The 26361-nt window shown below is 47.5% G+C and overlaps 1 protein-coding gene across 4 annotated transcripts in view; it reads left to right on the forward strand.

The window, feature by feature from the left end:
* MYH16 (myosin heavy chain 16) overlaps positions 1-26361 on the forward strand; it is a 1042471-nt gene that overhangs the window by 731623 nt on the left and 284487 nt on the right. For all 4 annotated transcript variants that reach the window (XM_086930547.1, XM_086930548.1, XM_086930550.1 and 1 more), the window contains one exon: positions 20441-20558. In XM_086930547.1, coding sequence (XP_086786673.1) covers positions 20441-20558 — 118 coding nt within the window. The remainder of the gene's footprint in view (positions 1-20440; positions 20559-26361) is intronic.

The following is a 26361-nucleotide window of genomic DNA, read 5'->3' on the forward strand; positions in this document are numbered from 1 at the left end:
CGTGCCTCTCTTGCTTCTGTCCTCATTTCTCTTTCATCATCTTCTTTTTTCTGCACCTCACTGTCTTCTTTATGCACTTCCCTTGCCTCTTTCTGCACTTCTCTTACCCCTTTCTGCACCTCACTTGCCTCTTTCAGCACCTCTGTTGCTTTATTCCGCATATCTCTTGCCTCTTTCTGTACCTCTCTTGCCTCTTTCTGCACCTCTCTTGCCTCTTTCTGCACCTCACTTGCTTTTTTCTGTACTTCTCTTGATGTTTTCTACATCTCTCTTGCCTCTTTCAGCTCCTCTCATGCCTCTTTGTGCATGTCTATTTCCTGTTTCTGCACTTCCCTTGCCTCTTTCTGTACCTCACTTGCCTCTTTCTGCACCACACTCTCTCCCTTCTGCACCTCTCGCCTGTTTCTGCACTTCTCTTGCTTCTTTCTGCACCTCTCGAGCCTCTTTCTGTACCTCTCTTGCCTCTTTCTGCACCTCAAGTGCCTCTTTCTGCACTTCTCATGCCTCTTTCAACGCTTATCTTTCCTTTTTCTAAACCTCTCTTGCCTCGTGCTGCATCTCTGTTGGTTCTTTCTGCACTGCTCTTGCTTCTGTCTGCACCTCTTTAGCAACTGTCTGCATCCCTTTTGCCTCTTTCTGTACCCCTCTTCCCTCTTACTGCACCTCTCTCGCCTCTGTCTGCATACCTGTTCTCTCTTCCTGCAACCCTTTTGGTTGTTTCTGCAATTCTCCTGCCTCTTTCTACAGTTCTCTTGCCTCCTTCTGCACCTTACTTGCTTCTTTCTGCATCTCTCTTGCTACATTATGCACCCATGGTGTCTCTTTCCGCACCCTTGTTTTTTCTTTCGGCATCCCTGTTGTCTCTTTCTACACTCATCTTTCCTCTTTCTGCACCTCTCACTTCTTTATGTACTTTTCTTGGTTCTTTCTGCACCTCTCTTTCCTCTTTCTGCACCCTTGTTCCCTTTTTTGCATCTCTCCCTTCTGTACCTCTTTCTGCACTTCTCTTGCTTATTTCTGCACCCCTCGAGCCTCTTTCTGTACCTCTCTTGCCTCTTTCAACACTTATCTTGCCTTTTTCTAAACCTCTCTTGCCTCTTTCTGCATCTCACTTGCCAATTTCTACTCTTCTCTTGCCACTTTCTTCTTTCTGCAGCTCTCTTGCCTCTTTCTGTACCTCACTTGCTTCTTTGTGCATCTCTCTTACATTTTTCTCTTTCTGCACTCCTCATACCTTTCTACACCTGTTCCGTCTTTCTGCACCTTTCCTACCTGTTTTGGCACCTCTCTTGCCTCTTTCTGTACCTCTGTTGCTTCTTTCTGCACTTCTCTTGCTTGTTCTGCACCCTTCATGCCTCTTTCAGCACCTCTGTTGCTTCTTTCTGTATTTCTCTTCCTTCTTTCTGTACCCCTCCTGCCTATTTCTGTACTTGTCTTGCCTCTTTGTGCAACTCTCATACCTTTTTCTCCACCCCTTTCCTCTTCTTGTACCTCTGTTGCTTCTTTCAGCAATTCTCTTGCCTCTTTCTGCACTTCTTTTCCTTCTTTCTGTACCCCTTCCGCCTCTTTCTGTATCTTTCTTGCCTCTCTGTACATCTCTCCTATCTCTTTCTGCACCCCTCTTGCCTCTTTCTGCACCGCACTTCCTTATTTCTCCAACTCTCCTGCTTCTTTCTGTACTTCTCTTGTTTCTTTCTGCAACTCTCTTGCAAATTTCTGAATCGCTTTTACCTCTTTCTGCACCCCTGTTCCATCTTTCTGTATATTTCTTGCCTGTTTCAGCACTTCTGTTGCTTATTTCTGCACTTCTTTTCCCCTATTCTGCAGTTTTCTTTCCTCTTTCTGCTAATCTGTTGGTTCTTTCTGCACTGCTCTTGCTTCTTTCTGCACCTCTGACTGTGAGATAGTTTTATGTACTAGCGCCTTGCAGGTGAGGTCATGCCAATCACTGTTGTACGCCAACCCATAGGTACCCTAGTGTATTTAGATGTTTTCACTGTATTCTAAGTGTCTCTCAGCATAGCACTGGTCCGGGCTTGCTTAGTCAGAGTCACTTACAGGTAGGAATGTATGCCAAAGCAAGGGTACAAGCTGTGAACAAAGTCCTTTTCCTGCCAGACGCGTTTCGGGCCAACGCCCTCTTCAGTGGCAGACCATGTGACATGATGGCAAGCGGCAAACACCAGTAAATCCCCACAATAATTGTGCTCAGGTGTACCACCTGAAGCAATGCTTTCTGGGACTGGTGGTTTAGTCAAACCCAAGTGGGTCGCCGCTGCCACTCACATTCAAAAAAAGTTTTTAAAAGGATTGCCGATGTTCCCGCAAGCACCCCGCAAATAAAGGGCACCTCCTGTTCCACAGTTAGCTGCCCAAATAATGCTTTGGTATAAATTCCTACCTGTAAGTGCATCCCCACCTAGGGGCAACTCTTTCTTCTTTTTGATAGCGGCCAGCCCGGTCGTGGGATTGCACTACCCTGGGTCCTCAGCTACCTTATTTGGGCAGCTAGTCTGTAAGTGCATCCCACCTAGGGGAAACTCTTTCTTCTCTTTTATATATATTTTTATATCTATATATATACCCATTCCTCATCCTCTGATCTACATATAAAAGCTTACCTTTACAATATTTTTGTGCCCAATATTCTTGAGGCAATATTTTGCCCTCACAATATTCTTTTTCTGAAATGTTGTCTATACACCCACTTGGAGCATTCTCCATGTGATTCTCATGTATTCACTGTTAGTAATGCAGCTCAATTATTCATGGACAGCATTTTTGTCACTTTCCAATAATCAGCTGCAGTACCCCCTAGACTTAAACTCTGTCACCAGTTTGTTGCTGACAAACTCCAAAGCCTGATCCTTGCTATAATTAAGTCTGGCATTCAAAAATTCCCCTTTGGGTAGATTTCTAAATATATGTTGGGATGGATGATGTGGACATGAAACACATCTTTGACTTTTATATTTGTATGAATATGTGATGCATGCTGTTAGACGGACCGGGAGGGTCGGCCGAGATTACGGGGAGAGGTCTCCAGGGAGAGCCGTCTCCAACGACTGTACAGACAAGTAACTTCCCCCCCACAGACGGACGCCACACAAGACTGAAGGTTAACGAGACTTTATATGCAATTCTTAGGTTACGATGGTATGATACAAGGAGGTCTGGACTCAGGGGTCCCCTCGATTCTAGTCTTTGGTTGAGGAAAGGGGTAGCGGGACAGTCTTAGTTACCAATGAGTACAAAATAGCTCTCAATCCTCGAGCTCGGCGTTCTAGATGATCGGGCCGTGGCGGAGCCAAGCAGGTCCCGAGATGGACGAAGGAAAGACGACGGTCCGCGGCGGAGCCTGCAGGTCCCGGTGAAAGATGACGGTTACAACGGTCCGCGGCCACGCCAGCAGATCCCGACGACGATGAAGGATGAAGGTTACGACGGCTGTGGCAGCGCCAACAGGCAGGACGATGGTGCACAGGACAGAGCTACGGCAGCGCCAGTAGTCCGTCCAGGATGAGTTCCTCTTTACGTCTCTCGACTCCAAGATACAACTGCCTTCCTGCTCTGGAGCTGCCCCAGTTATAGGGCTGGCGTGCTTTGATGTCCGGACCCTCGCACTTGGAGGTCGGGAGGTCCGGGATGAGGGAGTCCAGACACCCAGCAGGGGGGTGGAGCCAGCGCCCGGGGAGGCGATGGGCGAGCGGCACTTGGCGGGGGAGAGCCATCGGCACCTCTTTCTCCCATTGACTTGCCAAGTAGCCCGCTCACCTCCTGGGTGGAGGGTGGTGCCGGAATGTCTGAGGCCGGGCTAGGCCCAGGGTTGAGGTCGATCGGGGGCCAGGCGGCCTCGTGGTGAAGTGTCTAAGATGGCGGCCCAGGCTGGGCGCGTGGGCCGGCAGTGGATCGGACCCACGAGGTTAACGTGCTCGAAGGCAGGGGTCCCTGGGGGGACGGAGGACGTGCAATGGTGGTGTGTGGTACTTGCGTGACCGGGCTCGGGCCGGGTTGGGCCGGGGGAGAGCGGCCCTTCATGTGGCCTGTCCAACATGCGTCCCCCCCAGCTGAAGGCGGGGAGAGTTACCCATCCTCTTGGGGACTCTCCTCGTCGAGGCGGAAAAACCGGGACAGGCCATCCGCGTTGGCGTGATCTGGCCCAGGCCGGTGTTCGACTGTGAAGTCCATACCTTGCAAGGAGATGGACCAGCGTAGCAACTTTGGGTTTTCCCCCCGCATATGCATCAGCCACTGCAGGGGTCGGTGGTCGGTCTGCACCCGAAAGTGGGTGCCAAAAAGGTAGGGCCGGAGCTTCTTTAGGGCCCATACCACAGCGAAGGCTTCCCTCTCTATGGTGCTCCAGCGTTGCTCCCGTGGTAGGAGTCTCCGGCTGATGAAGGCCACCGGTTGATCAAGGCCTTCGGTGTTCACTTGAGACAGGACCGCCCCAATGCCCTGGTCGGAGGCGTCCGTCTGGACGACGAACTCCCGGCTGTAGTCTGGGGCCTGGAGCACAGGAGCGGAACACATGGCGGCCTTCAACTGTTCGAATGCCGTTTGACACTCTGGGGTCCAGTTCACTTTCTTGGGCTGATTCTTTGACGTGAGTTCTGTGAGAGGCCCCACTATGGTACCATAGTCTTTCACGAACCTTCGGTAATAGCCCGTGAGGCCCAGGAAGGCTCGTACCTCGGTTTGGGTGATGGGGGGCTGCCAGTCCTGGATGGCGGCAATTTTCAGCTGTAGAGGGGCCACTAGGCCGCTTCCCACCTGGTGTCCGAGGTAGGTCACAGACCCTTGTCCAATTTGACACTTGCTGGCCTTGATCGTGAGGCCAGCTCGCTGAAGGGCTTGCAGCACTGCTCGGAGGTGGTGGAGGTGCTCGGTCCAATGGTGGCTGTACACAGCGATGTCGTCTAGGTAGGCGGCGCTGAACCCTTCGAGCCCCGCCAGGACCTGATTGACGAGCCGTTGGAAAGTCGCTGGGGCATTCTTCATGCCGAAGGGCATGACCGTAAAATGGTAGTGGCCATCGGGGGTGGAGAAGGCAGAACGTTCTTGTGCTCGGGGTGTGAGGCCGATCTGCCAATAACCTGCTGTCAGGTCGAAGATGCTGAGGTAGCGGGCAGCTCCCATTCGGTCGACCAGTTCATCTGCCCGGGGGATGGGATGTGCGTCTGTTCTGGTGACTTCATTCAGGCCCCGGTAGTCGACGCAGAACCGGAGTTCTGGTGTGGTTCCGGGGGCGGCTGCTTTGGGGACCAGTACGACCGGGCTGGCCCATGGACTGTCTGAGGGCTCGATGACCCCGAGCGTGAGCATCTTGGCCACTTCCGCCTGGATGCAGGCCCGTACCCGATCAGGTACGCGGTAGGCCCGGTGGCGGATAGGAGGGCTGTCTCCGGTGTCCACATCGTGCACACACCAGGAAGTGACACCTGGGGTGAGGGAGAACAGACTGGCGAACTGTGACAGGAGGGCTTGGCACTCTTGGCGTTGTTCTCTGGTGAGGGTCTCCGAGAGTCGGACCCCATCCACGGAGCCGTCTTGCTCCTGGGTCCGCAGGAGGTCAGGGAGAGGCTCGGAGTCGTCTTCAACCCCATTGTCTGTGGCCATCAGGAGGCTGAGTTCTGTTCGTGCAAAGTGGGGTTTCAGTCTGTTGGTGTGGAGGACCCGGAGTGGGTTCCGGGAGGACTCCATATCGATGAGATAGGTGGCAGGACCCTTGCGCTCGATTACCTTGAAGGGCCCCGTCCATTTGTCTTGGAGAGCGCATGGCTCCGTGGGGGACATTACCCATACCTGTTGCCCCGGTTCGAATTCAATGGATGAGGCGTTCCGGTCATACCATTTTTTCATGTCCTCTTGACTGGCCTCTAGGTTGGCTTTTGCTAGGTCTCTGAACCGCCGGGACTGGTTGCGGAGGGTGAGGAGGTACCGGAAGACATCTGGAGGGTTCTTGGCCGGAGGCATCTCCCAGCCTTCTTTGATCAGGCTGAGCGGCCCCCGCACTGGGTGCCCGTATAGCAGTTCAAATGGGCTGAAGCCTAGGGATTTCTGTGGGACCTCTCGGTAGGCGAAGAGGAGGCACGGCAGCAGCACATCCCACTGGCGACGGAGGGGCTCTTCCAATCCCCCGATCATCCCTTTTAGCGTGCGGTTGAACCGCTCAACAAGTCCGTTCCCTTGGGGGTGATAGGGGGTCGTGAATCGGTAGGTGACCCCACACTGTTGCCAGAGGGATTTCATGTATTTAGAGATAAAGTTCGTGCCTCTGTCGCTGACGACTTCTCGGGGGAACCCCACACGGGAGAAGATCCCCATCAGGGCCCGGCCGACCACTGGGGCTGTCACGGTCCGGAGAGGAACAGCCTCAGGGTAGCGGGTGGCGTGGTCCACTAGCACCAGGATGAAGCGATGGCCTTGTTTTGTGCGCGGGTCCAGGGGTCCCACAATGTCTATTCCGACCCTCTCAAATGGGGTCGTGACTACTGGAAAAGGTTGCAAGGGGGCCTTTAGTTTGCGGCCGCTCTTCCCACTGGCTTGGCACGTGGGGCAAGATCGGCAATGCTGGTGCACATCGTTTCTCATTTTGGGCCAGAAGAAGTGGGTCACTAGGCGACTGTAGGTTTTATCTTGTCCCAGGTGCCCTGCCAGGGGGACATCGTGGGCCAGGTTTAGCAGGAAGTCTCTAAAGCGGAGGGGCACTACTAGTACTCGGTTGGCCCCCAGCTCGGCGATTCTTTGCTCGCTGTACAACAGATCATTGTCCCAGTAGACCCAATGAGTTCCGGAGGTATCCCCTGCGCTTTGGGCGAGCGCTTGTTGGCGGAGTCCCTCGAGGGAGGGACAGGTGTTCTGTTCCTGGCGAAATTGTTCTTGTGTGGGCCCCCCCTCTTGGGCCCACTGGTCAAGGTTAGCGAGGTCGGAAGGTTGAGCAGGTTCGAGGGGGGTGTCCTGGTCGGTGGTCTCGGCTGGGGCGACCGGAGGCGGTGGCGCCGGCCATTCCGGTTCTTCCGGGTGATGGTTGGCACGGACGGCCATGGACCGGGTGGTGACGCACGCCCAGTCCGGGACGCCTAACATCCCCTAGTGTTCTCTTCGCTCCACGGCTGCCCACGGGGAGCTCTCCAGGTCATTTCCGAGGAGGCAGTCCACGGGGGCGTCGTCTCGGACCGTTACCTTCAACATGCCGGAGACCCCTCCCCACTCAAAGGGGACGCAGGCCATCCGACACAGACTTTCCGAGTTGTCGGCTGATCGCACAGGGCAGAGAATGTTCGGTAGATATTGTTCTGGGGTCACCAGGTGACAGCGGACGGCTGTTACACTGGCCCCGGTGTCCCGAAGGGCTTCGGCCCGTCGTCCATTGATGCTCACCCATTGGCTGTACTTCCGGGTGTTAGCGGGTATGGGGACCCGCGGGACCATGTCTCTTCCCCCTAAGCACGCGAGAGTCATGGCGGCTGGCTCCCACTCTTGATACTCTTGCTCGTCTGTTTCTTGTTCCTCGGAGATCTGTTCTTCCCCTAGTGCCGCGGCGGCCACTTGGCGGGGTTTTGGACTCTGATACTGCGGGCAGCTTGGGTCGTTTGCATAGTGGCCGACTCGTTGGCATCGGTGACACGTGACATTGGCTCTGTACCCCGGTCGCGCCGGGGTGCTGCCCCGGTTGGCCGGGGGGGTGGTGCTGGCAGCGGGGGCGGCCGGAGTGTTGTCTCTTCCTCGTCCTTGGCCCCCTCCTCCTCCTCTGGGTCGGTGGTGACCATTGTTGTTCCTGTTCTGCTCGTAGGACCCATTCCGGCCCACTCTGGTGATCTCCCACCGGTCAGCTTCGGCTGCGAGCTGCCGGGGATCGGTTAACTTGCTGTCGAGGAGGTGTTGGCGTAGTTCAATAAAGCAATTGTTGGACAGATGCTCCCATACCATCAGATTGAACAGCTGCTCGTAGGTCATGACGTTGTTTCCTCTGATCCAGCCTTCGAAAGCTCGGCTAAAGTACGTTACATAGTCCACCCAAGTTGTACCCGGGATGCGTGTGCAGTCTCGGAACCTCTGACGGTACATCTCGGGCGTGAGGCCATAGCGGGTGAGGAGGGCCGCTTTCATATGGTCGTAGGAGGTCATCTGGTGGTCTGGGAGCTGTAACAGGGTATCGCGGCCCTCATTGAGGAATCTGCCCCATAGGCCGGCTCCCCAATCGTTTCTATCGATCCGGTGCGCAGTCATAGCGATTTCATAGGCCTTAAACCATTGCTGGATGTCGTCCTCTCGGAAATATTCTCGGACAACATCCTTGGGGATGTGTACTTTTTTCTCCGTGGTCCCTGGGGTGTGTGGTCTCTCGGGCACCCCTAACTCTTTATTCTGCTTGCGCAGGTTGATTTCGGCTAGGTTCCGTTCGTGCTCGTACGCCAGTTTCTTTTCCTCGAGCTCCCTTTGTCTCTGTTTCTCCTCTCTTTCTTCTCGGAGACGTAGGTGCTCTAAGTTGATTTTTTGTTCGGCCAACTTGAGTTCTACGTCCATCTTGAGTCGGGCCATTTCTAGCTCGTGTAGTCGGGTTTTTTCTCTTTCTTGGATCTCGTCTTGCGAGAGACCGGTTCTTTGCCCTTCAGGGGCCGTGTTGGTTTTTTTCGCGGTGCTTTGCTCAGGGGCTTCGGTATCCCCGGTCTCTGCCCAAGATTCTAGGGCATGCTTAAAATCGTCCTTGGTGCTTAGTCCGGTGGTAGCGATACCTAGTTCGATGCAGAACTGCTTTAGTTCACGATGGCTGTACTCCTCTAGTTTTTCCATTTGGAACTTCTCAGTTGATCCGCTTTCTTTAGTTGTCATTGTGGTTCGTTGTGGGGTGAGCTACTCTCTGTACGTTATGCGGTGATTCGGATCGCGCCGCTGGCCACCAATGTTAGACGGACCGGGAGGGTCGGCCGAGATTACGGGGAGAGGTCTCCAGGGAGAGCCGTCTCCAACGACTGTACAGACAAGTAACTTCCCCCCCACAGACGGACGCCACACAAGACTGAAGGTTAACGAGACTTTATATGCAATTCTTAGGTTACGATGGTATGATACAAGGAGGTCTGGACTCAGGGGTCCCCTCGATTCTAGTCTTTGGTTGAGGAAAGGGGTAGCGGGACAGTCTTAGTTACCAATGAGTACAAAATAGCTCTCAATCCTCGAGCTCGGCGTTCTAGATGATCGGGCCGTGGCGGAGCCAAGCAGGTCCCGAGATGGACGAAGGAAAGACGACGGTCCGCGGCGGAGCCTGCAGGTCCCGGTGAAAGATGACGGTTACAACGGTCCGCGGCCACGCCAGCAGATCCCGACGACGATGAAGGATGAAGGTTACGACGGCTGTGGCAGCGCCAACAGGCAGGACGATGGTGCACAGGACAGAGCTACGGCAGCGCCAGTAGTCCGTCCAGGATGAGTTCCTCTTTACGTCTCTCGACTCCAAGATACAACTGCCTTCCTGCTCTGGAGCTGCCCCAGTTATAGGGCTGGCGTGCTTTGATGTCCGGACCCTCGCACTTGGAGGTCGGGAGGTCCGGGATGAGGGAGTCCAGACACCCAGCAGGGGGGTGGAGCCAGCGCCCGGGGAGGCGATGGGCGAGCGGCACTTGGCGGGGGAGAGCCATCGGCACCTCTTTCTCCCATTGACTTGCCAAGTAGCCCGCTCACCTCCTGGGTGGAGGGTGGTGCCGGAATGTCTGAGGCCGGGCTAGGCCCAGGGTTGAGGTCGATCGGGGGCCAGGCGGCCTCGTGGTGAAGTGTCTAAGATGGCGGCCCAGGCTGGGCGCGTGGGCCGGCAGTGGATCGGACCCACGAGGTTAACATGCTCGAAGGCAGGGGTCCCTGGGGGGACGGAGGACGTGCAATGGTGGTGTGTGGTACTTGCGTGACCGGGCTCGGGCCGGGTTGGGCCGGGGGAGAGCGGCCCTTCATGTGGCCTGTCCAACACATGCTGTTTCCCATGCATAATGAAAAGACACAGAATCCCAATTCTTGTATACCGCAACATACCATCATGAAACCTGTCTTATAGACATTGTATTTTTCATATTCCTAATAAATTCTTGTGGTCTCTGCAAATCAGCACAACATCATCGTTATAGCTACCCCTACATACCACATATTCAGGAAATCAGCATGCAACGAGGAGGCATGTACATAAGTGTTCATTTAGATGGCCCGGCGCTTACAAATATGGAACTGTTGTGTAATTGTGCAATATTTGACACCTCCCTTCCTGTAACGTCATCTAGTGCACAGGTATTACATTTATGTGTTTGTTTGAAGAGATAGACATCAATCAAAAATGATTTCAGAAACATGTGGAATTCAATACATTTCACTACATGCTCTGCAGCAATTAGCTATGGAAAATATAAAATTGTATGTTTTTGTGGAATTAAGAATAATCACAATCTCCTCCCACTAAGCAAATATGAATGTATGGAGCTTTTCTGCTGTGCTGAAAATAGGTTCAGCATGACCATGCAGAAAATATATCGAGCCTCATGGAGGCCTGCCCAACGACAGCTTTGAGACTAGTGCTGTCCAATGGGAGTTTAAATATTTCTAAACGTCCTTGTATCCACATCCAGCCATACAGAGTGGCAATATATTGGTTTACCATGGACAAATGGTATGGGAACTGGAATGAGAGAAAAAAAGACACTGGATATAACAACTCTGCCTATTCCCTCTACTGGGCACTGACATCTACGGGTTATGGTGGATATCTGAAGATAAGATGAATGTCTTTAGAACCTGATCACTATATTGAGTCATCTATAATTTACTGTAGAAATTATATACCTGCAGATTATTTCTTTGTCTCTGATTTTCTGTGTTTTAGTGGAATGCTGATATTCCTGAAATTGGAACATACATATTATCTATGTAATCACTGTTTTTCAAGCCTATGACATAATCTCACTCAATTCTCAAACAAGGTAACTACATTTTGTTTTTGTGAGTAGTACAAACTGGTGCTGAAGTAAAATCAAGGGTGCCTTTTCATAAAAACTGTAGTGAAATAAACATTAATCAGAATGATATCCCTCACTGAGTACACCACTATTGTAAATAGAATATGAGCACTCTGAAGAATGTATCAGCCTTCTGAAGATGAGCCTCTTCTGTTACACAGGATTTTGTAAAATGCAACAACAATATAGTTTTATACTTATCTAAGGTAACCCAGAAAAAGTACATCAAGCTGTTGTAGGCTGATTTCAAGCATTAATTGGACTCTTAGTATACCTATCTCTTGTCAGCTTCAGTTTCCAAGGGCACTTTCAGAGGAAAACAACCAATCTCGAAGTTTGCAACAGTTCTTATTGCAAAGTTTTGGCTGCAGCAAAAAAGTATGTTGATTGCCTGACAAGGAAGCTATAAATGTCAAGCATGCTTATTACCGATAAACTTTCAATTGCCATCCCTGTTTCCAAACAGCCTGAAAGTTCAGCTGGTTCATGGGAACTGTACTTTTCTTTAAGGCTCTGATACGTAGAGTGTCCTCCAGAGACACACAGTTGGGCATGAGCCAGGACCCCAACTTTAGGCCATTGATTCCCATTGGGCGATGGTTTCTAACATGATTTTTAGGTCAAGGTGTGGGGTTCAGCAGCTTGCTGCTGGCCACGCCTCTTCGAGAGATATTGTTTGTAAAAAGGGTACTGTCAGCCCCGCCCCCTTTTCCATTGGGTAGCATCAGTGTTCATGGTAAACGCTGGCTTCCCATTGGAAAAGAGGGGTTTTGGGTGCCACCCTGTCCGCTTTTCAGACAGCCCCTACGGACACCATGGCCTGCTGGTTTACATTGTCTACCCCCAGCTGCCGCTCAATTTCTGTTCTCTTCCCTGATGCATCGCTCGCTCTAATCTTGTAACCTCAACCCTTCCGCTAAGTTTTGTTTCTTCTCTCGGCCTCTCTCTCCTTGAGTTTCATTTCTCCAGCTTTCTAAACTCAGTAGAATGGGCACTGTTTATTTACGGTCTAAGACATTCCTCCCTGTTATCCGCCTCTAGGCCCCGCCCCCATCCTGCACCCATCCTAGCTCTTCGGCCAGCTCCCAGGGTTACAGTGCACGGGCTCGGAGCTCTCTCACCATTAACCCTTTAATTCCACTTTAAACGTTCCCTTTTGGACTGCAGGATTCTCGCGAGGGCCAGAGCAGGAACATTGCAATTAACATTTACCAGCGTCCTCTGCCCAAGAAGAGATCGAATGTTTCAATTTTCAAAACCACAAGTGGAATACCAATGACATCCCTGGCAATCATTTCAGATGAACTTGGCTGATGATGGATGTCACCGGTATTCAACAGTTCAGGTTGGACTGTTCCCATGAGGCACAGGGTCAAGGCTGATTTGCATATGGCCATGACTGAACTGGGGTGGCTTAGTGAGCAAAATAACGATGGATTAAACCCAGATCTGTGACTGGGGGTGAATGTTTTGCCATTGTGCAACATTCCGTCCATCATCTTGTGTGTTTTGTTGTTCACCCTATGTGGGAAGGGTATGCCCAGACGTGGGTCCCGTGCTCACTAGGCCACTGGAGTCAAGCTATCTTTGCTGAAGACGGCTGATAGCCAGAAACCGGTCCTAGGATGCTTGATTCCGGTCCAGGAAAGACATGGCTTGGCAGTTCAGGCTGGACTGTTCCCATGAGGCACATGGTCAAGACTGATTAGCATATGGCCATGTCTGAACTGGGGTGGCTTGGAAGACAAAATAACGATGGATTAAACCCAGATCTGTGACTGGGGGTGAATGTTTTGCCATTGTGCAACATTCCGTCCATCATCTTGTGTGTTTTGCTGTTCACCCTGTGTGGGAAGGGTATGCCCAGACATGGGTCCCGTGCTCACTAGGCACTGGAGTCAAGCTATCCTGGCTGAAGACGGCTGATAGCCAGAAAACGGTCCTAGGATGCTTGATTCCGGTCCAGGAAAGACATGGCTTGTCAGTTCAGGCTTGACTGTTCCCATGAGGCACAGGGTCAAGACTGATTTGCATATGGCCATGTCTGAACTTGGGTGGCTTGGTGAGCCAAATAACAATGGATTAAACCCAGATCTGTGACTAGGGGTCAAATATATATATATATATATATATATATATATATATATATATATATATATATATATATATATATATATATATATATATATATATATATATATATATATATATATATCAAATATTTTGAGGCGTGGCCGGGAGTCGGGGTTCATCTCGGCTCCCGGTCCACGCGCTTTATCAGGGCAATTTTCGGCGGCCCCCTGGAGGCAGAATCGTCGGTAAAAGAACCTACCGGCGTCGAATGTTGTGAGGCTCCGGTGGGATGTATTTTGCTCTCTCTGGAGCGTCTGCACTGGCCTTACTCTGATGCGAAGTCCGGGAAGAAAATCCAGCGAGGGCTAAGATGGCGGCCGGAGTCCACCCTTCGACTGGAGACGGCTTGACCCCTCTGATCAGCGTGGCCTCCACAGACGCTTGGAACACACCGGCACCTTGAGGAACGCAGCGGTGAGCCCCGCAAAGCGTGCTCTGGGTTTCTGGAGGCAGTGGTCTCTGCGGCGCTGTGCTTTCTCATTGCCTGACCTCAACAATCCAGCGAGGGACAAGATGGCGGCCGGAGCCCGCCCGTGAAGAGACAGCCCGACCCCTCTGAGTAACATCGCTGCTACTGACACTCCTGAACCTTGAGGATCCATGAGGTGAGCTCTGCGAAGCGAGCTCGGGGTCCCTAGAGGTGGTGGAGTCTGAGGCGCTGTACATCCTTAAATGCCTGACTCTAACATGGCGGCCACAATGTGCTCTCAAATGCGCCTGGAACTGAAGCTCCGTGTCCACTCTGCAGCCCAGCGTCCTTAGGAGGCCCCCCGCGATGCACACGCCTCCTAACTGAAGCGGAAGGTGTGGGACACCTGCAGGGCTACCCCGATCGCTGCTGGTGCCTGTGGAGCGGCGTTGGTTGACTGCTCCCGATCCCTGCCTGGGACCCAACATGGCGGCCGCCCGTTACCAGCCCGGGCTAAACAACAAGGTCGAGGAGCGGAGACCGGGGGCGAGTCTGACAGGCGCTGATCACCCGAGCGGTATGTAGGGCTCCTACCGCGTCCCCCGCTGCCACCCGCTGCCACCCGCCGAGACTCTGCGGTCATTCCAGGGGCACACCAGTAAAAGGCCGGTGATTGACGGCGGCGCCCCCTGCTGACGACGGCGCCGCCTTGAAACCATCCCACTTACCTGCTCCGGGGGCCATACATCCTTTCTCCGCCACAGACGGGCCTGGGCCCGAGGGAAGAGATGTGCCCCCCCCCCCCCCTCGCTGACCACGCTGTTTTCGCCAACGGTGCCTGACTTCAAGATGGCGCCCTTGGGGACACGCTTCCTATGACCGGCGGACACAGGCTCCAGGGACACGAACGCACCCCTATACCACCCCTATGCGTCTCTTAGAGTTTAACCAGTCATATCCCTTCCTATGTGTATGTAGTGGACTCTTATCACTAGTGTGTGCAGTTGACCTTTGTACTCTCTACCACCCCTATGTGACCCTTAGAGTGTTTCCAGTCACAACCCTCATGTGTAGATAGAAGATAACTCTAACGACTAGTATCCTATGTGATTTTTAGATTGTATCCATCTGTATCCCCTCCCTGTGTTTAGAATTATAGCTTTAACGACGAATCGCCTGTGTGACAGTTGGAATATAGCCAGGTGTATCCCTTCCCCCGAGTGAAGAGATAACCCTATTCACTAAAACAAAAAGAAATGTGTTCCTGAAATGTGTAACGTAACTGATTCTATGTAAAGTGCCTTGATAACATGTAACGGAACTGGTGCTATGTAAAGCGCTTTGATAACCTAATCGGTTCAAGTTCCTGAAATGTGTAACGTAACTGATTCTATGTAAAGTGCTGTGATAACATGTAACGGAACTGGTACTATGTAAAGCGCTCTGATAACCTAATCGGTTCAAGTTCGCGCTATAGAAAACTCTAAAAATAAAAAATAAAAAATAGGGGTGAATGTTTTGCCATTGTGCAACATTCCGTCCTTCATCTTGTGTGTTTTCGCAAATCACGTTAATACAGCATTTATTACGGGACCACAGCTGAAGACATCAGAGGGACCCAGTTCTTTGCATATATGGTGTTCTGTAATTTGAATATCATTTGTGTAATGCAGCGAAGATTTTCTGTATGCGTCTTTGTGTTCCAAGATTTATAACAGGAGTGTCACAATGGGTCTGCAATTGGACAGGTCGTTTGGCTCATGGGAAAGCTTCCTGAAAAAGGTTTTATGTGATTTAATTCGAGAAGATCCAGGAGAACTCACGCTTCAATGGAAGAGTTTAGGAATGTGAGGAATGAGGCTGACATTAAAAGGAGTCTCAGTATACTCCTTAGAGTGTACTCAGCCTGTATCTGCTCTAAACCTGTACTTTTTGCAGTTAGACAGGCAGCTTATTAGCTGTCTCGGAAAATGTAGTAATAGGCACCTGTGAAAGATTGGTGAAGGATGAGGATACTGGAGTTTGTAAGGGAAGCCATGTTTGTGTTTCTCTCACAAAAGCAAATTGTTATCAGGTGAACTAGAAAGGCTCCAACTTTGATGAGCTCAGTGATGTGCGAGCTGAAGCTGTGGTAGGGTTGCAATGCTGTTTATGGTTGAAGACAACTATATCATGACCTACTGAAAGTGTGAACTCTTTTACCCATAGCTTCAGGTTTTCATAAACTTGAAGCTCTAGGTAGTCTATTAGTTCCTGGGAGTGAAAGATGTAGCAGGCCCGTCAGGCATTGTAGCACCGGCTTGGCGAAGAGCGCACTATGATGAAGCATGGCACCCTACCAGGTGTGTGAGGGCATTAAGATCTGACCAATCAGATTCCTTGTGATCTCACCCCTCATCTTTGGGATTCCACCTGATTGTGGGTCGAAATTTCCCACTAACAAGGAACTACTCCCCGTGAAGTGTTTGGGATGTAGCAGGCCACCATCCCTGTGATTTGTGTAATTCCCAATGGGTTGCAAAGTGATCTACCTCATGAATATTAATGAGGTAGCTCTATTTGTTGGAACTCACAATATGTGTGAAACATGCATTTGTACATGGGTGTTTGCAATTTTCAAATAGCGAATAGCAAAAAATCGCTATTTGATCATTGTAAACCATTCCCTCTGCACATTTTCCCCATAGTTCTGTATTTTACAGCCAAGGTATGATAGTCCAGCATAGTAGTAGGCTTTATGAATGGACCAGAGGATCTTTAACCAAATTATCTTCCTCACTAGGAGCCAGTGAAGTTTTTCTATTTGAGTGGATATAGAAGTAAATGTATGTTAATCTTAAAATCATACTTGCTGATGCATTCCGGACAATCTGCAGAATTTGCAAAAGATATGGAGGTAGGCCGAAAAAGAGAGTGTTTCCGAAATCCACCTCAAGGCATTAATACGTGGGCTTCATCCTTCCTAGTGGTGATAGGCAACAAGAAACATTTGAGCAGCATACACAGAATTCTAAAAACAAGTGGAAACAACCTTATTAAAGTGCATAGAAAAGATAACTTATTGTCCAAAAGGATTCCCATGTTTTTGGTATGTGTTACCGGCAGAAGTAGGTTACCCAGCTGATCAGGACACCGCAATGTGAACCAAGATGAATCCCGTATGCCATATGTTAGGACCTCTTTAGGCATTTTTGTTGCAACCTATTGCTAGTTAAGTCATACATACAGAGAAGTTTCTTGTTTATTTAAATAATCACTTCTCTGCAAACAAAAACAAGCATTTACAATGCAATAGGTCTCGTATTTACTAGAGTTTGAGCTATTGGCATTGTAAATTACAATGCCTTTTATTAATGTGTTGGTTTTTTAAACAAATAAATAACAGGCATTGTCATGTCCAATGCCAATAGCATAAACTCCTGCAAATGCGAGACCTATTGCATTGTAAATGCTTGTTTTGCAAGCTATGGGTGCCTAGAGATGGGAAAATTGTGATAGCAAGTCATCACTTTTTGACTTTTGCTGGTATTATTGGATTAGCAACCATAGCCCAAAAAATATTGGTTTCATATTTTTGATAAATAGCATAAACATTCATCATAATATGTGAAAAAAGAAATCTAATCCAACCAGATTTTTTAAATTCAATATTATTTAAAAATAATTATGATTATTATTTGTAATAATAACAATGTAGTCCTTAAAATAATAACAATACAACTTCATTGCATTCCTCATATATTGATATAGATTAAATACATAATTTTCACTTACAATTTCAAATAATAATAGTTGTTACAGCTTACATAGGCATTGTATGTCATGAGTACATTGCTTTATGATTACACACTATCTCAGTTGCTTTTGCGTAGAGAGATTGATCCATGACCACAACAATTTTTGCCAAATACAGTGATTCCCTTATTATCTCTGACTGTTTCAAAATTTCAGAAACTGTTGTCAACTCAGTTGCAGGGTCATTAATGGTGGGCAAGTAGCCAATGGAATCCAATGATACACTAACTAGGTCTCTAGTACTGATGTTAAATCCTGTCCAACTTGAAATTATCTATGTGAGACTCACATCTTGTCTTGTAGCAACCCAGATTATGTTCTTATTTTATGCAAACTTCAACTGGGCAACACATTTCGGCATGAGTTTGGAACTTGTCATCAATGGCTGAGGCCCAGCTCCTTCACCAGAAGCATACATTAACAATTCTTCAGTATTTCTGGTGGTCAATGTTCTTTGCTTTTGTTTCTCAATGTTTGGGAGAGGAGCTTTAAAAGGTTGTGGTTCAAACAACTTGGACTGCACAGCTATACCGCTGACTCAATGAATGATACCCTTACCAGTAAGAGTCTCTTCGAGCCTATCAATGTTATCCCATGCTAAGTTAGTGAAGACATGAGGCTGAATGTTTACTTGTGTACTCACTAGTTCTGGCATGAACACTGACACTTGCTTCAGCTTTTTGCTTAATAGTCTGTAAATGTATCTTCATACTAAACAGGCTCCTGCACTTCCTGTGGTAAAAGACTTGGGGAACCATGTTGCTTTCCACATTTCTCACAGTGTCTAACAGTGGAATGTAATTCCTTCCTAGTGCTGCCACTAACAACGTTTCCATGATGAGTACTCCTGCGGGCTTGTGACTGTAACTCTATGTTAAATATTTTACCATAAATGAATTATACACCGGGGATCAGAGGGACAGGATGGGCTTGTTTCAGTCTTCTTCATGATGCTGCACGGTCATTCACCACCAGCTCTAGAAAAAGAAATTAATTAAAACATTTATACTTTTTACTTTGTATACTTAATATAACCATAATTACAATAATACCTATTATTAATGTATATAATCACATTTACTGTAATTTTAATAATGAATAATACAATTCACAATAATAAAAATGTAGAAAACATTTCCATTTACATCAAGGTATCTTGGTAATGGAGTGGTAACACACAAAAGGCAAATAGTTATCACTAGCTATCACATATTTTCCATCCCTCCAAGTGGTACTGTTAACATGGTTGGCTCAAGGCCTACAGCCTTTATCAATGGGGTGCCAGTGTTTTGGGACCACAGTTGTCCTTTCCTTCCCTGGAATATACTTAGTTTGAGTGAATTTGGACTAGTGCACTCGCTCCGAAAGCTGTAATGTAAGCTACAGAACTTGACACTAAAAACTGAAGGCTAATTGTTTATCCAGGGAAAGGTAGCACATCTAGCCCCACAACAAACTGACCTCAGGGGTTACAAAATCCAGCTATGTTTAGCTTGGAGGTTTTGGCACCAAAGCCAATGACTTCATCAAGAATTCTTTGCTGATGTATATACCTTTGAGTATTAACCCCGCCCCCCAAGTTCTACCTTGGACCTTGCCCCCACTGCCAGACCTTGAGCTCTCAAGAAATTACTTATTCCCAAGGCATTCATTTGATTGGGATGGTCTGCTTGTTGTAGCTGGCTGTGCTCCACAACAGTCAGACTGAAATATGCCTTGGTCCTGTTTTACCGGAAAGTAATATTTTTTAAGCAAGAGCTTTACATTTTCTTGGCTAATAGAGGTTTTAAGATAAACTGAAGCACATATTAGGAACAGCAAAATATTATGGAATACAATGTTCACATTCAACTACTTTAGATATAGTTACACCTTGTAGGACAGGTATTAGTTGGGTATGAATTAGGGGCTGCAAAATGTGCATGATTTGCTTTCAAGTAATAATGCAAATGTCAAGAAAATTTACCAAAATTATGCATATTTGCACAAAATATAAATCGATCATTTGGAGCTACATTTTAGCACAAAATGTAGCCTTGAATCAATTTTTGATACAAATGTACATTTCTCTGTAAAAAAAATAGCGCAATAAATTCCCCTGTACTTGTGGTGAAATTTTGCACAAACGGCGCATAATTATACAACGTGGTGCAGTAGCATGATTTCAGATATTTTTCATAATAAGCAAAATGCTAATGCCCACATGCATCAAAGTCAATTGTATTTGCAAACGGTGCGAATCGCAATCTTCGTCCGTTTGCGAATGCAATTGACTAATTTGGAAGGCATCATGCATTTCGCAATTTTAGGAATCGTAACCATATTGCGATTTCTAAAATTGCAATTGCATTTAAGAAATCGCAATTTCGGATTTCTTAAATGCAATGCATGATCATTTTGTAATTGCGAATTCGCAATTTGGAAGTGGTAAATTAGCATGAAGTCGAACTTTATGCTAATTTACCGAAAACTTTCAAATATGCACAAATTGCATTTTTGAAAGTTTTAATTTACACACACACATGCCCTTGGGGTGCAGGGAGTGGTTCTTTGGACCCCCCCTGAACCCTTGAAATTGCATTCACATTTTGCGAATCGCAATTTGAAATTCGCAAAATGTGAATGCCTTCCCATTCATTCCTATGGGCCTTTTGGCCCATCGGAATCAATGGGAAGGGTTTTCCTTAATTGCGATTCGCAAATTGTAAATCGCAATTAAGGAAAAATACCAAATCGCAAAAATAAATGCAAATTGTTCATGCATTGCAGTTTGCGATTTCTAAATTGCGATTCCTTAATTTTTGCAATTTAGGAATCGCAAACGGGTGCAATGATGCATGTGGCCATGAATTCCCAAAATTGCACAGATAATTCCAGAGTGGTTTAACATTTGCCTGCGCCTAGTACGAATGAATTGTGATCTGAAAGAAAAATACATGCTTTGTTTGTCACACACCACATACTTTTATAAAATATGTTGTGGTGTTCATATGCTTTTACATGTTGCTATGCTGCATTTCCACAATCGTTCATAAAGAAGCCCACCTCATGTTTACTGTCAAGTGCAAAACCATTTTGTATTAATGCCTTTTGTAAATAATTTTGACAGGTTAACAGTGATGCTCAAATTCGAAAGTTAGAAGACTTGCTATCAGAAGCAAACAACAAAAATGATGACTGTCAAAAGATTATTGCTGAGCAAAACATTTTAAAAACCAGACTCACAGGTAAGCAATCCTCATCAACAAAGGATATTAGAATAGCATTTGTATGCAATATAGTAATGCCATTGTATATTATCCAATGAAACTACACAAGAGAACATTTAAACTGGAAAATATTTTTCAAATCATTAGTAGTACAGTAAAAATTAATGGCATTAGGATCTACATTAGTCCACGTCTTTAAGGTTTTTCAGAATTGACTAGCAATTTCTCTTTCCAAAAAGAAATACAAATATGATTTCTTAAGGGTTTGTTAAGTAAATATTTATTGTGTCAATTAAGTAAAATTGATGCAATTATATAAAAGAATAAAACAACAAAGCAAGAATAAATATCTGTATATCTGACTATAGTTTGCTCAAAGTTGTTGGCGAGAACTGGAAAACGATGAAGTCCCGCAAGCAGAAGAAAATTCATGTTGGCCATGGAGAGGAAGAGCGAAGAGTTTAGAACTGTCAGCTTATATAACAGTAGTCTGGCAGTTTATCACTGAGATAGAAGCCTCTGCTTTTCCTTGCAGTTTAATAGCAGTAATTATTTTGCACTTATCAAAATGTCCCAAGTCCATAAGGATGCTGGTTGTCATATAAAAGTTCAAGGCATCTTCGCAAATGGAGATCCCAAGCTTTAAAAACATTCGTTTTAATAAAGTGTGCTGTGCAGTTAAATATTCCTTGGCAGCAGCAGAGCAAATGAAGCATAGACCCTGTCCTGTAATCGCAGGCCCTGCAATGACTTGTGCCAAATACTGCTGACCAGTCAGAGCAGAATTCATTATTCGGGAGGACCATAATTCTCACTTGCGGAATTCGGTGTCTGGCCCCCTCCTAAGGTCTGCATTTTTGTTCCTTCATATGATTTTACAACCGGGACAACATAGGTGATCGTGTGAAAAGTATCCTGTTCTGCCTTCCTTGAGAGCGGTTAGGACCTGTTTCTTCAGAATGGATTTTACAGCTGAATCAGAGACTGTCGTAGAAGCTAAGGTATCCATGTTTTCTTTTGTTTCTCTGATCCTTAGGTAGAGAGACCATGGGTTGGCCAGATTGGTGAGGTTCTCCTGTAGGGCCATCTTTAAAGTGTCTCATTAGCTTCTGGATTCAAAAGTAATATTCAATGAAAGATGCATTACATTCAAATTCCTGGCCAGTCAAACAAATATAATGTAAGTGTCAAAATACTGCTCAAACTTCTGGCGAACAGGTTCCATAAAGGTTTCTCTTGCTCATTCAACACTCATGGGCTTTGTTCTGGAACGGTCCTCCTGAAATCACTTCAGGACCCCTGGTCACTTTCAATGGGAATCTAAAGATCTGGGAGAGGATATGCTATGTCTCTTTAAAAATCATCCGACTGAGTAGAGTGAGAATAACTCTTTCAGTTCTGGACCGGTTTGATATAGGCCTAGATTTCATTTCAAGGGTCAGTAGGTTGTACCACATTTCCTGATGGTGCATTCAAACTGACATCTTATTTTCCCACCCTATACCAGTAAGCTGTGGTATGAGACAGTGGTGTCCTTTGTCCCCTCTCAGTTTCGCCTGGACTAGCTGGCATCTGCCATCTGGTCATCCATTTTGATTAAGTTTAGATCATTCACATCTGGACCTATAAAGTCTTTCCTTTATGCAGACAACCATCTCATGACAAATACATACTCCTATGTCATTGCGTTCACTGTTGTTCTTTATTACCTCCTTCCTGAATTTCTCAGGCTACAAGATGAAACCAATGGCCCGCTCTACCATCAGTGTCAATGTCACCTGCCTTCCTCTGAAATAGGATTGAAATGACTGACACTACATGGGCATACTTCTAAATAGTGGCCCTTATGGGGTGGTGGAGAAAAATGTTCTTACCTCCAGCTCACAAAGGCAATGTTGAGGTGGTTAAGTTGGTGGTTACCCCAAAATATAACTATCCCCTTGGTATTCTACTTGTTGTGATTAGTAAATCAATCTTCACCCAATTTAGAGTTTGGCAGATATTATACTCCATTACAAAAGTGATGAGGACCCTCTCCACCAAACCCAAAGTTCTGGTCCACATTGTCCCCTGAGGACAGCATTATTAGGACACCACTGTTCCATTTAGCTATAATATAAAATATGACTGACAACCTGTTTCTCTCCAAATATAGGCATACATGGCAGGTGATGTTGCTTGCAGTGGCAAAGGCTGCACCACTAGAGGAAACCCTTGGTTAGCCACATTGGCTAGGGTGGCTACATGTGAGAATGTTATTACAAGATGAAAAATCAGATGTCTCTCTTCACCAGATTTGGGAATCCTTCTCCTTCATAATGGTACACCTAGTAAACATAGCCCTGCTTTGCCTGGGCCAACTCTGTTGTGTTGAGTGATTCATTTATTTATTTTATACAGCTTGTAAAGCGTATGGTTACACTAGCAACTGTGTCCCCGCGCTATTGAACTGTTGCTGCTTCAGCTATAGCTTCCAGCCTAAGTAGAGTCTTTCTAAGGTATGAGTCTTAGGCTTTGGGGAACAGAATTGTTTTGAGCTCTCTTCGGAATGCGGGCTCTGACGTCTCCAATCTCAATCTCATTGGCAGTTTGTTCCACTGGATGGCGGTCTGGACTCTAAAAGACCGTCCACCCATTCGCACTCTTTTAAACTTAGGGACCTGAACCTGCCCCGTGCCACCAGATCTTAACTGGCGAGTGGGCTTGTAACATTTGAGGAGACTATGCAGGTACTTAGGGCCTTTCCCATGGAGGATGCAATGCCCTACACAGAGGGCCTTGAACGTCACCCGTTCTCTGACCGGTAATCAGTGCTTTTTTTGCTGACGTTTTTCTAGGTAGTTGTAGGATCAACCGGGCCGCCGCATTTTGTATGCGCTGTAATCGTTGCAATCATTTTTCACTGGCACCTAAGTATAAGACATTTCCGTAGTCCAGCCTGGACGTTATTAAAGCATGGACCAGGGATTGTCTTGTCGGCACAGGCAGAAGGTCCAGTGTTTTCCTTAAGACCCATAGCATACCAAAACAAGTGCCCGCCACTTGTTTTGTCTGGTGATCAAAGGATATTTTGTTGTCTACCCAGATTCCTAAGTTCTTGACTAGATTGCTGGGTTCGGGTAGAGCTCCCAGCTCATCCGGCCACCAGGCCGAGGTCCAAACTGATGGTGACTTGCCCACAATCAGCACCTCCGTCTTGTTTCCGTTTAATTGGAGGCAGTTGTTGGCCATCCATTAGGCGAGCTCCTGTGAGAAATTTGCTGCACATTGCTCCTTTGGCTGTGTCAGGGTCACGATCAGTTGTGTGTCATCTGCGTATGACACTATCTCAACCCCAAAACTGTCTGTGATGCTTCCCACGGGCGCCACATATAGATTAAATAGGGTGGGGCTGAGACTGGAGCCTTGTGGCACTCCCTGTTTCAATTTTATTTCTTTAGACCGGAAAGGTCCCTGAGCGACCTGGAAGCTACGGTCGGTAAGGAATGATTCCAGCCATTCCCAAGCTTTACCCACCACTCCTCCCTTTTTTCAGACACTGTAGCAGAGTGTGATGAGCTACAGTGTCGAAAGCGGCGCTGAGGTCAAGAAGAATCAGCGCCGCTGTCTGTCCCTCGTCCGCATGTCTACGTAGAATTTCTGTGGAGGATAACAGAGCTGACTCCATAGAGTGAAGAGCACGGAAGCCCGATCGTGAGGGGTGGAGGAGTCCGTTGGACTCAATGTGAGCAGAGAGTTGTTTATTAACGGCTTTCTCCGCGATCTTAGCGAAGTATGGGAGTAGGGAGATCGGTCTTAGGTTCTCTAGCTTATCCTTACTGATGTTGGGTGTCTTCCTCAGAGGAAGGACTACTGCTTTCTTCCATGTCATAGATACCTGCCCAGATTCAATGGATAGCGCGAGTAGGTGCCTTATGTAAGGCTCCAAAGTGTATATACTGCCATGAAGTATTTTTGGGGTGGCAGGGTCGCTAGGGGAGCCTGACTTAATACTTCCTGCGACACAACACGGGGTTGGAGATGCTACCATCAGCACATCCCAGTTAGCAAAGATGGGATCTAGAAGATGGCTGTGGCAGTGGGTGGGCATTTCTGACTTTAATAACAGCTGCATGCCTTCCAGTTCCTGTCTAACCTCTTGGGCTTCTGTATTCAGGGGATCGTCAAAGTGAAAGTTCAAGTCACCTAGCAAAAGAAACCTCTTGTGTATTGACGCTAATTGAGTGATATTCTCCATCAGCTGGGGGGGGGGGGCGGTAAGCCAGGAGTCCCTTGAGGCTGTAATCATGTGAGGCTGGGATAGCGAAAAACCCAGTCTCGCTGTCCACAATGTTCGCCTCCTCTAGGGTGCAAGCCAGGCCGTGCTTATGTATTATAGCAATTCCTCCCCGTCTCCCCTTCTTTTTGTCTATTCTCTAAATATCATAGCCCGGTGGAAGGGCCGCCAGCACATCGGTGCTGACGCGACATTAAGCCATGTTTCAGTGAGAAAAAGGGCATCCACCTGGCTGTCCATCAGGTAGTCGTGGACTTCCATCCTGTGTTTCCCTAAGGAGCGGCAATTGATCAGGGCAAGATTTAGTATCCTATTCCTACACCTTGATCTGATTTGGCGTATAGCAGTGAAAGAGCAGTGCACGCATTTTCTGTCCCCGTTGTTAACATTCATGCTATGCTGACACACCTTGGCGATAGGTGGGCAGAGATTCCTAAGCTCCATAGAGCTGTATTGCTTCCGGGGGGTCATTTCAACAGGGGTAACTGCCCCTGGTCCCGGTCGTTCACGGACGGGCACAGACGGGCTTGCCTTTGGCCGCGCCTTCGGCGCACTGGCAACGCGCCCGCTGCGCCCGTCCGCTGCACTCCCGTTTGGTCATTTGCTTAAATGGGGTCTTGGGCAGAAAGACTAGGCCGCTAACCCCAATCCTGCTCAAGATGGCGGCGAATCCCGCGAGGGAAGCGGGAGTAATGTGCAAATGCGCAGATTAAAAACACCTTATCGTATTCTAAATGAATTTCTAGAGGATTACAGGTTGTGCAAATGCGCTAAGTATTTAAAAATCCTGATCGATCTTTAAAATGACACACATGCAATAATCAAGTTTTGGTTGTATGCTATGTCTCTGCATTTGCATTCCCAAATTGCTAAATATTTTCAGCCTATGCACATTGAGCGGAACAAGAAGTGGCCCCCTAGATAACTGCCTACTGCTCCGGAGGACAAAACATGATTCCCAACATGGAAGTTGTTTCTGAATTGCAAATTGGGGGGACACCCCTTACATCCCCCCTCCTATTTACAATTTAGAAAGGGTTTCAAAAGCCCTTTTGTGAGTCAGAAAGACCTTTCCACCTTATAAAAAGGCCTTTAGACATTGTGAAAAACACTTTCCTGGCCCCCAACTCTGTGAGTTTTTAAATCTTGGTGGAATTAGTGGCTGCAAAAGTGCTTTGTAAATTTGGACCTTACAATCTGGCAAAGCAGGAGCCCTGTTGTAAATCAGAAGAGCTGGCAGTCCACCAAACTATAAGGAAAAACTTTTCATAACATCCTAATAATATTAAAACTTGATGATACCTTCTGATTCATCTGTAGGTCCGAGGAAAGTTGTTGATCAACTATGACCCGAAGATTTTTAGCAGACTTAGTCAGAGAAGATAGGGCTTCCTGTGAGTCTGCCCACCAATTACTATTCCAAACCAAGGGCTGACCTCCAAAAACAAATACCTCTGTTTTATCTGCATTTCATTTAAGACAATTATCCTTCATCCAGACCGAAATTGCGGTCATGCAGTTTCTAAAGTAGACGACTATTGGATG

Source organism: Lissotriton vulgaris, chromosome 7 (assembly GCF_964263255.1).
Source record: "Lissotriton vulgaris chromosome 7, aLisVul1.2, whole genome shotgun sequence".
In the NCBI taxonomy this organism is placed as follows: domain Eukaryota; kingdom Metazoa; phylum Chordata; class Amphibia; order Caudata; family Salamandridae; genus Lissotriton; species Lissotriton vulgaris.